General features: G+C 50.7%; 2 protein-coding genes across 5 annotated transcripts; both read right to left on the bottom strand.

Moving 5' to 3' along the window:
* Window positions 1-333: 333 nt before the first annotated feature.
* Window positions 334-7,384, bottom strand: xkr5b (XK related 5b). The gene is made up of 13 exons (XM_029144720.3): window positions 7,034-7,384; window positions 6,115-6,204; window positions 5,914-6,019; window positions 5,671-5,837; window positions 5,454-5,587; window positions 5,273-5,351; window positions 5,031-5,200; window positions 4,836-4,947; window positions 4,572-4,739; window positions 4,302-4,492; window positions 4,129-4,212; window positions 3,833-4,013; window positions 334-3,600 (listed from the first exon to the last, which is right to left on the bottom strand). The coding sequence occupies exons 1-13, from the start codon at window positions 7,335-7,337 to the stop codon at window positions 2,981-2,983; spliced, it is 2,406 nt and encodes an 801-aa protein (XP_029000553.1). The 5' UTR covers window positions 7,338-7,384; the 3' UTR covers window positions 334-2,980.
* Window positions 7,385-7,952: 568 nt separating this feature from the next.
* Window positions 7,953-12,038, bottom strand: eva1a (eva-1 homolog A (C. elegans)). Of its 4 annotated transcripts, none has more exons than XM_041070051.2 (4): window positions 11,911-12,038; window positions 9,342-9,544; window positions 8,915-9,274; window positions 7,953-8,756 (listed from the first exon to the last, which is right to left on the bottom strand). In XM_041070051.2, the coding sequence occupies exons 2-4, from the start codon at window positions 9,442-9,444 to the stop codon at window positions 8,644-8,646; spliced, it is 576 nt and encodes a 191-aa protein (XP_040925985.1). In that variant the 5' UTR covers window positions 9,445-9,544; window positions 11,911-12,038; the 3' UTR covers window positions 7,953-8,643. The 4 variants fall into 4 exon arrangements, with proteins under 4 accessions (XP_040925985.1, XP_029000555.1, XP_055363426.1 ...); XM_029144722.3 differs by having other exon boundaries at window positions 9,351-9,544; XM_055507451.1 differs by having other exon boundaries at window positions 11,907-11,968.
* Window positions 12,039-13,063: the final 1,025 nt, after the last annotated feature.

Raw genomic sequence — 13,063 nt, 5'->3', positions numbered from 1 at the left:
TAACTGCGTGATTCTACCCTTTGAGAAGCACCTGCTCACAGACATCAACTGTCTAATCACTTTCCCTTCCTTTTTATAAATCTGTCCCATGACTCAAAATGATGATGAGTTGAAAAAAGTAATAGACTCAGCATGTTGACTGTATGCCATAATCTAACCAAGCAGATTATAAAGGAGTGGATCCTCTTTTTATCTCTGTTGTCATTGTTAAGAAGCCACAGTCACGGGGGTTCACGTCACATGTCTGAAGCTTATAATATAACATCAATACATCAGTGATGGTGAACTAATCATGCGTGATCAATAACACACAACAAAGCAAGAATCAAGCGCTTTGATCATGACTGATGAATGACTTTATTTTGTCACACCAAGAGCACAGTTACTGACTCTACTACCAACAATCACAGCTGCTCTGTGGAAATCAACGCAGATGAGGTTACGTGTGTCGATACATGGACGCCGTCCAGTGACAACGTGAGGGTCAATGAGCAAACAGTCCATCAACAACAACAAAGAATGTGACACGGAAACTATTCCAAACACTGTACCGGCTCTCTACATGTTTCATACCTGTGAAATCACTGTGAGCAAATATAAAAGAGCATTTTAAAAAATACAAAATCAACCCATACAAGTAAATACTGTATTGTAATACACTTCAGCACAAAGCAAAGCGTGTTACTATGCAGGAAGCTGCGGTTGCACAGGGGAAAGCGCTGAGTCATGATTAGGCCAAGGCATCGTTACATCTGCGCACTAATATACATTTCATTTGCTGGCTTATTGCTGCTACGCCTACACTGTAGCATGTGCGTTAGCTACTGTAGAGATGTGTGCTTTGTTACAGCAGGTGAGAATAAGTACATTTGTCTGGCTGTTCTATTAATGAGGAGCATGCATCTATCAGGCTGCAGGACATGGTTGGATACAGCGGTTCTGCCAAGGCGTCCTTTACTTTAAGTGCTTCACGAATACGCATACTTCTCACTTCACAGTAATCATTTTGCTTAGAAACAAATATATGACTTTAAAAAATGGCAAATTACAAGCAAAGTGTACGTGGAAGACTCATAAGTCACACACACATTTGTACAGCAGCCCCGGGAGCCCGAAGAAACACAACAAAACACAAAAAGCTGCAAATATAGAAATGAAAAGAAACAAAATGTTTCCAGGGAAATACAAATATGACTGGAACATGGTGACTATTCCCTTCCTTTTACAATTTGAGTTATTTGCATGTGTTTTTTTGTGTTGAGCTCTCAGGGACACTTTACAACTACAGAAGTGAAAGGAAACATGTTCGTAACATGACATCATACTGGCATTAATGGTTCCATAAGTCCTTCAGTATAGCAGTGCATCGTTCTGATTCTGAAAACTCGACTTTCCTTTTATCTTATAGTGACATTAGTAAAAAAAAGGCTTTTATTTTTCAAAACAAAAACTCTGTCACCAAGATTATTATTGTAATAAAAATAAGATAAGATAATAAGATAAAATCAACTTTGTTGTATAGAAAGAGAGTTTACTGAGGTAGGAAGTGCAAACTAATGAGAAGACATGTTTGTATAGTGGGTAAATCATAAAGTTATATAAGCTGCTCTACGACACTCTACAGGACAAGCAAATACATGTGACAAGTCACAGTTTGGAACGTTTACAGCCACTGGTCATTTGTTGCTACAACCTCTACAGGAAGAGAACTGAGCCCTGATGCTGTCAATTTAAAAAGCAGCTGGATTCAGACATAATCACACAGCTAGATTTGATTTACTTTTACGTTGTAAGTGACAGTAAATCAAACTGATGCTAAATGATCTAAAAGAAGATGGCAAAGCTTTAAAATTGAAACATTCAAAGGCTTCTTACTGTAATAGAATCCTTAGAGCTCATCTTACATCCATCTCCCTTTAAAACCAAAAAGTATATTTTCTCTTCTTTATTTCTATTATTTGGTTTTATGTTTCCTCTGCTTGGGCCAAAACATCACCAAGGTATTTTATATTGTCAGAAAAAAATACTGCGTATATGTAAATAGTCTAAGTCTTAAATTCAAAGCCTTTTTAAACATTTTTCACTAAGATACGTTAGATATTAATTTATATGTATCAGATTATTAAATTAAACTAAAACTACAACCAAATAAAATAAAATGCATATAGTGTTAATAATATCAGCTCAAATCCCTTTAATCTAACTTTTCACATTGGGATCCAGGTGCAAACTGGCAGGTGGTGAACATTCAACCTCAGCTTTATCGTTTACTGCTGTGAAGCACTGAGTGAAAGGAAATAGAATCATCAGGTGTTTTCTCTCAAGGCTTCACTAAGAGACATAATAACTGACTGAGCCGTTTGCATGAAACGTGGCCGTGGTCTTTAACACCAGCAGCGTAATGTACAGTAGGAACATGTGGACGAGTGACTGAATGAAGACGCTCAGGTCTTATTTACAAAGACATTGTTTTCACTTAAAACATTAGTGAGTGGTTTGACAAGAGACAACTGTTTACTGTAAACCGCTGTAATTATTTGATTCATTTAGAAAAATGATGTGATTTTTTCAATCTTTTTTATTTTACGTTACCTGGTTTGTTACTAAAGATAGAAAATTACGTCTACATGTTTATGTGTTATCTGCACCTGTAAAATCTGCCAGTTTTCTTTTGAATGACTAACATTAACCTTTGACTTTATTCCTCTATGGATTATTAAGTGGAAAGTTATTCTATTTCTCCTAAAACATATTTTTTCCAACTTTTAGCCCAATTGGTTTAATAACACTCACCCTGATGGTTTGGAAGGAAGAAGACCAATAACACGTGAGCAGGTCCATCAGCTGCTCTGACCCTCAGCAAAGGAACCAGTGTTAGAAACAGAACTCACATCTGGAACTGCACATATGGGGAAAATGAAAATGAATATTACTCCAATATATTTTATTCCAGGATCTTCTTTTAACTACCGCTCTCTCCCTACACTGCTCTCTCTCTACTGTCCACAAACTGGACCATCTGTTTGCGCGCGTGGGAGATGACGGGCGTGAGGGCAATCACAGGATTGACGGGAGTAGCAGCCGCAGCAGGGGTCGATGCGCCAGGAGTTGAAGCAGCCGGAGTGGAGGTTCCGGGGGTTCCGCCCGGAGTGGTGCCCGGTGTCGTACCTGGAGTGGCCGGGGTCACAACCACCGGCGCCGGGCCGGGACTCTCGGCCCCGGCCCGAGGCTCCAGCCGCGGGGTGGACGTGATGAAGCGAGCCTCCCGGATGCGGTAGGGGCTCCGGTAGGTGGAGATGGGCGACAGCTCCGAGCCCCAGCCCAGGTAGCTCCCGCTGGACGGAGAGTGTGCGTCGGCGCTGAAGTACAGAGTGGTGCTGGACTCTCCGGGGAAGCCCGTCTTCTTCTCTGGGGAGCCCAGCAGGAGAGGGGAGCGGCGCTCGGGCGACCAGCCGGGGGTCTTGATGTCCAGGGAGCCCACGGAGGACGAGGCCTCGGTGAGGCTCGCCGCCTGGCTGTCGATGTGGCGGAGGCTCCCCGGTTGCCGCGGCGACGAGGGCGTGGGCGAGCCGTAGGCAGCGCTCTGAAAGTCGTCATCGCCTGTGAAACAGAAAGACAGTGAAATAAATGTCGAGAGCATTTGAACTAATGGAAGAGAAGGAGTTGCTCCCAACCCCGCTGAATGCCTAAGCCCCTTTGACCTTTGACCCTTTGTACCCTCCACTCCCTTTTTTCACCAGTTCCTAAGCTTCTAGCTCCCTGGCAGATGATCCTTGTTCCCCTTTTCTTTTAGCTAACCTGCCTAACGTCCCCTTTTTACTGGGCCTCCAACCTTTTTCTGAAGCTGCAGCGCTGGACTCGTCCTCCGCTGTCTCCTCAGGAATGACCTCCTGGACTGGGATGATCTCTGGAAACCTTCTCATATCCTGTATTGTTGTGGGAGGAGCCCTCCTCACGGGTCTGGCAACGGCACAGGTGGGAGCAGGCTTCGGTGGCTGGGCCTCTTCTCTCGCCTGGGGCCAGAATGTGAAACCAGAACGCTGTGTGTCTGTTGCTTCCAGCTCGTTCATCTCTACTTCCTTCACATTCAGCTACTATATGAAATTATCATTAGTATAACGCTCTTGCCTGTGGAGCCTGGGCGGCCGGCGGTGGAGCCGGCTGAGGAGTTGGCTGTGAGCTCTGAGGAACCTGAGGTCGAACAGGTTGGATCTGACAAAAGGGTGCAACATCAGGTTACGACAGGTTGAAGCAAACAGCACATTTGATCTCAGTGTCCCGTGAAAACAGCGGCAACAAACCCGCGGGACGTAAGGTTCATCGGGGGAGTGGAACTCCTCCGACAGGCCCATCAGCCCAGCCAGGCCCCCTTCGCCGTACGCCGACCAGATCCTCGTCACGTCCCCGGTCTTCAGGGCCAAGCAGATCAGCAGCCAGTGGTGATGCTTCCATCCCTCCCACTGGATTGGGAGATCCATGAGGGTCCCGCCCCCTGATGGGAACAGCAGCAACACACCGTTAGGACGGCGCTCCTATACACAGACACGGGATGCGCTGCAGACCAGACAGACCAGACAGAGTTGCGTGGCGATGGAAGGTGGGCGTGACTTTCTCCTCCAACGACAGGGTGGAGCCTCGCTCGGTGCAGGCCCCGCCTATGCCCCGGTGACGGATGCTCTGGAAGATCTCGAAGGATTTGGGATGGAGGAAGCGGTAGTACAGCACCAACGATATGACTCCTGGAGAGCACGTCAACAGATGAGCGACCGCAAGAAGAGCCCGTGAAGCTTAAAATACGTGTCAGTGTATTAATATCGAGCAGCTGTGTGTCTAACCGATGAGGAAGCTGCAGAACACTGCAGCTGGGATGCCCACAGTGTCCCAGGACACCATGGTGAACAACCAGGAGGAAGCAAGAAGCAGGAGAGCGTTCTCTAAAAACATGACCTGGGAACACAGAAGAAGAAGCAGCTTAATATGTAATAACAGACCAAACTCAATGAAAGAGTCTGAGGCCACGAGACTCGCACCAGGTAGAACCCAGCCATGCGGTACCGCGACGGGCCGCACTTCACGTTGAGGAAGAGGAAGATGTGAACGGCGCCCAGGACGAGGTTGAAGAGCCTCCACCGATTGGTGGAGCGTATGATGTCGGTCTGCTGGGACACCATCCAGAAGGTCGCACCCAGCCAGTGAACACCTGCCAAGAACCCAAGCAGCGGTTACCAGCGCTCACCGTGACCAAAGCGCGTGGGTCCAGGGCTTTACTGACCAATGACTCCCAGCACCCACTGTTTGAAGATCCGCGTGAAGAGCATGAGAACGGCGAACCTGGAGCCCAGCATGCTGACCTGCAGACAGAGACCGGGGCACAGAGACCCACACACGCTGCTTACGTCAAAGCCGCCGACGCTCACACGTCAGCCGCTCCGAGGACGTTCAGCGGAGCCCACCCTCCACAGCAGGCGGCACAGAACGGCCGCCGGCGTCATCTGCAGGTGTCCCGGTCGGATGAGCGAGCAGGCGCGGGCGTAGAGGACCAGGGCCCAGGCGAGCGACAGCAGGCACACGGCGAAGCACACGGAGGCTGGGGGGGGGGCGAGAGGGAGGAGCGCGTTTAGGACCCGACGGGCCGAACGGCGAACAACCCCGTGGCGCCGCCGCCTCTACCTGGGGATTTGACGCCTATGTCCGTGCAGATCAGCACGTAGGTCTGCAGCAGCGTCTCGGGGAGGGTCACCACCAGCGCCTCCAGCAGCCGCAGGGCCGACGCGTCGGCCTGCTGCATGATCTCGCTGTGGGCGTCCTCGTCCGGCAGGCGCATGCACTCCCACAGCCTGCGGAGTCAGAGCGGGGGCGTCCATCATCGCCGTGAAGCGCTGGCGTTGGGGGGGTGTGGGGGGGTGCACGCACCTTTTAAAGATGCCCAGGTGCAGTACGTGAGTCCAGGTGAGCGACTTGCGGCGGATGCGTCCGTCGGAGAGGTACCACAGGTAGCTGAGCCACTGGGGGCCCCAGCCTGGAGCGCGGGAGGAGGGGACACGGACACGCAGCCGATCAGTGTGAGTCAGCGGGTCGGCGTCCACGGCGCCGTGGGAGTGGGCGCGGCCTCACCTGGCAGCAGGAACAGCGCGGTGAAGCCGGCGAGGTGCGCGTAGCAGTAGTTGTGGCCGACCCACAGGTAGTAGACAAAGCAGTAGATCACTGGGGCAGAGGCCGCAGGCCACGAACAGCAGAAGCGTGACGGGAAAAGTAGGAAGAATGAAATGAGATCAATGCATGTTGTTCATTCAACTTCTTGGAGTAACTCTGTATTGTATTGTTTGGAGCGATTGTGCTGTGATGGTCCACCGTTTGAAATGACCTCGCATCCCATCCTCCTCTCTTTACTCCCCTCCTCACCCACCCTGCAGCTCTGCCCCCCCCCCCCCCCCCTCTGCTTGGAACCCGACACGCATGGGCTGTGGGCAGACCAGGCCCCAGCCCGGGGGAGGGGACGCCCCTCTCCTTGTCCATTCATGCACCTCCAAAAAAAAAAAAAAGGGCGCTCAAACATAACGTCACGGCTCCGCTTTTTATCCGAGACGGAGACGCGCAGGAGCGAAGTCCCGCGTGAGTCTGCAGTTCTGCGTGCGCGCGGTGTTTCATAAGACGCAGCGTGTAAAAATAGGAGCGAGGCCGGTGCGGACTCAACACAAGGCGAGCTCAGACTGGGCCGGTGGCGAAGGTGCAACGACGTCCACTGCAGATGATAAAGTGTGAAAACATCCTGTCGCCTCCGGACGCTGGGAGCAGCTGCAGCCCTCACGCGCGCGCGCGCACGCACGCACGACGCGCTGTGTCCAAAGGCGCACGCGATAAAGTCAATTAACAAACAACTGCATTGCGCAGCGAATAAACTCCCACTTATAAGACAATTAAGACGCAGACAGTGACACAGACCTTATTCGTGCCCGTGTGTGCATGCGATGTACCGTGCACGCGCCCGTGTGTGCGTGCGTGCGTGTGTGTGTGTGTCCCAGGTAGGACTCACGCGCCGTCCTCTCCGCAACGAGGAGGAATGCGGTGAGGAAGAAGACGCAAACTTGGCAGCAGGGCGTGCAGGCGCCGTCGTGGCTCGGCGTGGCCGTGTAGTGTCTCATGGCGGCTCCGGTCCGGTTCGGGGGAGACAGGCTGCGTAGGCCGCTGCTGGGATGTTCTGGTCCCGCTCGGGAGTTGGTCCAGCTGCAGCAGCCCGCTCTCTCTCTCTCTCTCTCTCTCTCTCTCGCCTCCGTGTTCCCCGTCCCAGCGTCACCGCCCGTCCCGTTAAAGCGATAGGAGACAGACTTCAGCAGCATCCAGTGGTCAGGCTCAGGTAAAACACGAGGTGCTGCAGACGCAGCTCAGATGTGGTCTGAACTAAACACGCCAGGAAAAACGCTTAGGTTTTACCTACTCCACCTTTACTATGATGAGCAAGCCAAGATATTTAGTGTGGGCATTCACCAGAATAATTACGTTAAACTAAAGTCTAAGTCTAAAGTTCAGACAGATGCAACGAAGGGTGACTTTGATCAAACAACCACTTTTCTTTCTGATTAAAGTGTAAAATCCCGTTTAATCCTAAAGATGGATGGAATTTTACTCTAAATCACAACGAACAGTTTTACTAAGATGATCTCTCACTGGTGATTCCCCATAATGATGATGCTTGTATGGATTATATGGAGTCACAAAATGCCTCATGAATATGAGCATTTAAGCAAAATGAGTATTTATTTGACTTGTTCATTTTGCTCCAGGTTCGCTGGATAATTCCACCTTGTATTTGGGAAAATTAACTTTAATGCAGCGTCACAGTTCCTGCCTTGTGTAGCTCCTTTATTCCGCCACCAGGTGTCGCTGCTGTCCTCGTTTTCTTGGGCCTCTTGCTGTTTGACACATCATTCATCACTAGTGACTTTGTTTCTCTAAGCTTTTGTTTTCTGATTCCGACAAATGTACAAATGGATTGGGACAGATATAAAAATTGTTCAGTTAAAGAGTAGTTTAGTGTTTTGCTATAAAATCTTAAATTTGACTGTGAAATCAGAATTGTGAACTGTTAATTGTGAGTATTAATCAGTAAATGATACATCAGCATTTCTTTCAAGGTTTTATAGACTTTAAAAGTAAAAAAAATAACTGTGCTGTAAACATATTTAGTGGTAAATGTCCTGGGGTAAAAGTGACAGTAACATGAAATGGAAAACTCCAGTTAAATACAAACAAAAGTCTCCACACATCACGTGTGTTACCGCTTCTGTTCGGTTTGACCCAACAACACACACAAGACGAAGTTCATAAAAAAAAAAACTCACTGATTTTATTTAGCTCTTCATCCACAGGGACCAAACAAAGGAAAGGAACACTATGTGGTCTGCCTGCCGTCCTGTTGAAGCACCTTCGGGTGAGGGGCCGCCGGGCGACTCCTCGGGGGCCGCGGTCCCTCCAGTTTATTTACGGATGAAAAACTGCAGCAGTAAAAGCACCAGTGTTGTACGTCCATCCAGGCGTGAGGCCGCTCCTTCCCACTGTCGCTGTTACAAAAAGGCTCCAAACGCCACAATAACACCCCGTCTGATTCCAGCTGCTGCACCGCCTCCCGCCCCCGTCGCCTGTGTGTCAGTAATATCTGTTGAGGCTTTGTGTGACCGTGCTGATGTCGGGCTGCCCGTTCATCCAGATCTCCCTGAGGACCCGCTCCCGCTCCTCCAGCCGCTGGGCGCGGTCCAGCTCTGACGGCACAAACACAAACACGCACAAAGCGTCCATTCACATTTCCATCACACTTCCCATCGCTATTCAGCAGGCTTTCTATTTAAAGCGTCCCCGGCCGAAGCGCCCGCGGCGACGCTGCCTGCCGCGACCTGCACGTGCGCTGATGACGTCTTACCCTCGGCGGAGGTGAACATGGTGGCGTGCAGCAGAGCCCTCTCGAAGCGCCGGCGCCGCCGCGCCGACAGGTCCGACGTCTCGTCCCACTCCTCCGCGTCGCTGTCCCCTCCTCCGGGCGCGGCGCCCGCGGCGGCCGCGGCCGCGGCGCCGCCCGGGTTGCCGTCGCCGGGCCCGTGGTGGGGGCAGCCGCGCGGGCGGCGGGGATGCTGCCGGTTGCCATGGCGACGGCCGGGCTTGTCCGTGTTGCCGTAGTGGCAGTCCGCGCGGCAGTGAATCTGGAAGACGATGGCGGCCAGCGTGACCAGGAGGCCGACGCACACGCTGCCGAGGAACACCAGCGCCGTGCGCTCGGGTCGGTCTGGGGGGAGAGGGGGAATCGGTCACGGCGCTCAGAGGTCTCGCCGCGCGTGGCAGCTTTCACTCACTGGCCTCACCGGCGATGAAGGTGTAGGCGGCCAGCATGTTGCTGAGCAGCGCCATCTCCACCTTCGCCTCCACCGTGGGACTCCCGGTGGTCGGGGCGCTCATCGCTTCACGGGGGACTGGAGCGGGTCGGTCCGGCACAGGTCAGCGGAGGTCACACCTCGTGGCTCCACTGGACTGTCGGATGGAGGCGTGTGAGTGCAGCCTGGTGTGGAAGAGTGACACTTGTTACTGTCACATCATTGTTTACAAAAGTGTTCACCTAAAAAGTGAAATAATACAAACCTGTGTCGTGCTCGTTTTTTAAAAGCAAACACGTTCGTTCTAATAAGAATTCATGGACGCAGGCATGTGCTTGTTTGCTCCTGAACAAAACGTTTATCCCCAAACGAATCGAGGAAGAGTCGCTAATTATAGAGCAGGCTGGGAGGCTTTCTGCGTTACCCCCCAATCTATCCATCACTCACTGCGCCTTTTCCACTTGTGCTTAAACATGTCTGATGTTTGGGCGAACGACAGCCAGGAGGCATCAACGCCTCGGATTCACCTGAGCAGCTCCTGCTTCCATCAAACGCCAGACTTTGAACGCAGCATCACGTGTTTGTCTCACGCACAATGTGAAAAGGACACATTCACACACTTTTCATTCATTGCATGAGTAGAAATTAACTCAGAGTTAAATCAATGATGATGATGCAAACTGGACAAAACATATCAACATGGACTCCATCATCTTTTCTTTTCACAATAAGAGCGGCCATGTGGAAACAAACACGTCTGCAAATGTGTGAATACAAATGTAAAAGCTCATAGAACCAACTGTGAAACCAAGGGACGTGATTAGAACCACGAGATGGCATAAATAACCAACAACCTATTCATCTCAACATAAATCCAACCTAGACAGAAACAGAGGTGGACACAGTCCTGTACGCGAGTAAACGCTGTATCCGTGGGTATTTGTGCCCTCTGACGCGTCTTACAGGGAACAGGTTGAACTGTGGACACAGAAACGAACAGACCCGCAGCCAGGTGTCGAACCCGGCGTCTGACTCGGAGTCTGAGTGTCCCGCGCTGTCGGAGGCGTAAAAGTGAGGCGGCGGAGCTCGGCGCGTGTCTCCCCGCGGCCGCGTCTCACACTCAGAGCGCGATGCGCTTTGACAGGCAGCTCCAGAAATAACCTCGTCCGCATCAGCTACTCCGGCTAATAAAAGCTGCCCCTAACGGAGCGTCATGCCAATTAGCAGCCGACGCTCGGCGAAGGAGCGCGAGCGTGTTTTTAAGATCAGCACTTTCGGGAGTCACCGAGAAACCCGCAACTTCAAGCTGCGTCCACGCACAGAGAAGCCGCGAGCGAGTCTGAGCAGCGCGGACGGCCTCGTGCGCTGTTCCGGAATCTGTTGATCGAACGCTGAAAGGCTGTGCAGACGAGTGTGGAGCCTCATTACGTCCACCTGTTCGGATCTGCTGTCGAACGTTTTTAATTTTACGAGCACGATCTGATTTCCCCAGACGACACCTGAACGTTACATCTCATCTCTGGCTCATTATGAGCTCTTCCTCATTAACAAAACATTTGTTTGTTGCCACAAACTGGGCATTTACGAGATGAAGACGCTCAAACAGAGGAGCGTTTCAGAAGAAACAACCAGCTCAGAATAATCTGGACTTCATGTGGCCAATTTCTCCTCACCTTCTTTAAGGTCAAACAGCTGCTGCACAACACAACACAACACAACACAACACAACACAACACAACACAACACGCTGGGAGCTTTTCTGAACGCGCTGTCAGGCTGCTTTCGTGATGCTGCGTTTAAATGCTGCGGGACGTCAGCGACCTTCTCTCTCATCCACTTTCTGTCTTTTGGATTTGACCGTTTGTGGCACCGCACGTTCCCAGTTCAGCAGCCGGGACGAACACGGAGCTGCTTTTCCTTTTGCATTTCATGACTCACACCTTTCTTTTTTTCTATTTACGTCTGTTTGTTGCAAAACTGCAGCCGTAAAACAAAAGTCATTAAAACAGAAGACAGACGTCTCTCGGTGTCACAGTGAACCGTGTGTTATATAATGATGCCAGTATGAAGCAGCTCAGCTTCTACAGCACCAGCACTGGGACAGAGGAGCTGAGGATCAATGAGGATCAAAGATCAGTGAGATATTATTTTTCATCTCTTCAATCAAGATTTCGACCGACATTACATTAAATCTGATCTGTTCCGATCAGATGAAACATGTGTCTGAGTCAGAAGCTCTTTGTTTCTGTGCGTGTGGTTGCGAAGCCTTTATTGCTCCGGTACTTGTTTCCAACTTAGATCACACACACACACACACACACACACACACACACACACACACACACACACACACACACACGCGCGCGCGCGCGCGCGCGCGCGCGTTGTTTTCCGTCGTCACAGCTGGAGCGGATTCCTCCCCTCAAACACAACGTGACACCGGGCGTTTTTACGCGGCGCTGCTGAGACTAACGGAGCCGGTAACGGATGCGCTTCAGAAACAACCGACGAAGAGAGGACAGACGGAAAGACAGACAGCGCACGTACTCACATCACTCGTGCAGATCCCATCAGGAGTGCGTGTCTGCTCCTCTTCCTCTCCTCCGCTCTGCACTTCTGCTCGCCGTGCTCCACTCCGCTCTCTCCTCTCCTCCCCTCTCCCTCCCCCCTTCCCTCCCCTCTCCCTCACAGACAGAACGGGAAAACTCCAGCGGTGTAATTATGAGCATAAATCCTCTGTGTGCGCCTCCAGTTGTCAGCTGGGCCCACGCACACAGTCCTCCATCTCTTTTTTACCTCTCGCCTTCTTTTTTAAGTCCGGTCCGGTCGTCCTCCCTCCGCTCCTGCTGCATCGCAGCAGGAGCAGGAGGGTGCTGCTCCAGTTGTTGTCCAATGGTCCATTTCAGCTTTTTCAGGTTATTTTGCAGACAGGAAGACAGAGGTCAAGTCCCGAGGGCAGAAATGTGACGAGACAGAACCGGACAGGTCCACTGGATCTCTGTCCTCTGCTGAAAAACGTCTGCATTCGTCTCACTCCCACAGGTCGCAGTCAGCAACGACTACTTTGTTTCAGATGCTGCGTATTAAACTTCTTTAAAATCGTTTCGGTGCTGAAGTTATGTAAGAAAGACCTGAACACATTCCTGCTCCGTTTCAGGGGCTGACAGCTTTTTTTTTTGCCGGAGCAGCAGTTTTTCTCAACAGGTCGACTTATAAAAGCAGAGCTTTCAGGTAGAAAGCGTTTCCTCTGAGCTCTGGACGCAGTGAAAGCAACTAAGTGGCTTTTACCTGAGACTCAGCTCAGATGTGAAGTTACATATGTCATCACAGTAACTCTCCTCTGTGCAGATTATTAGACTCATGCGTAATAAATGTTTAATATTACAGATGACTATTTTGATACCATATGCACTTATTGCTCTTTAATCCATTTGAATCTATTCATACACTGTAGCATCAAGACAATCTGAAGCATCTGGGTTCATCCTCTGAGGACCACGCTTTGAACCAAGTTCATCAGTGCTGAATAAAAACACCCGCTACAGTAAATGTTGATGCAAATCCATAATGCATCCACGTCTGCACCTTCTGCTCCGGCTAATTAAATATTAACCCGTTAACACTATGCAGTGTCGTGGTTCTGCAGGCAACCGCGTCAGTCGTCTCTGAAACAGCCGGCGACGAGAGTGGCGCTGCCGGATGGG

This window comes from Betta splendens, chromosome 3, assembly GCF_900634795.4.
Source record: "Betta splendens chromosome 3, fBetSpl5.4, whole genome shotgun sequence".
Lineage (NCBI taxonomy): Eukaryota > Metazoa > Chordata > Actinopteri > Anabantiformes > Osphronemidae > Betta > Betta splendens.
The sequence above is the reverse complement of the archived record's forward strand: the minus strand, read 5'-3'. Positions and strand labels throughout refer to the sequence as shown.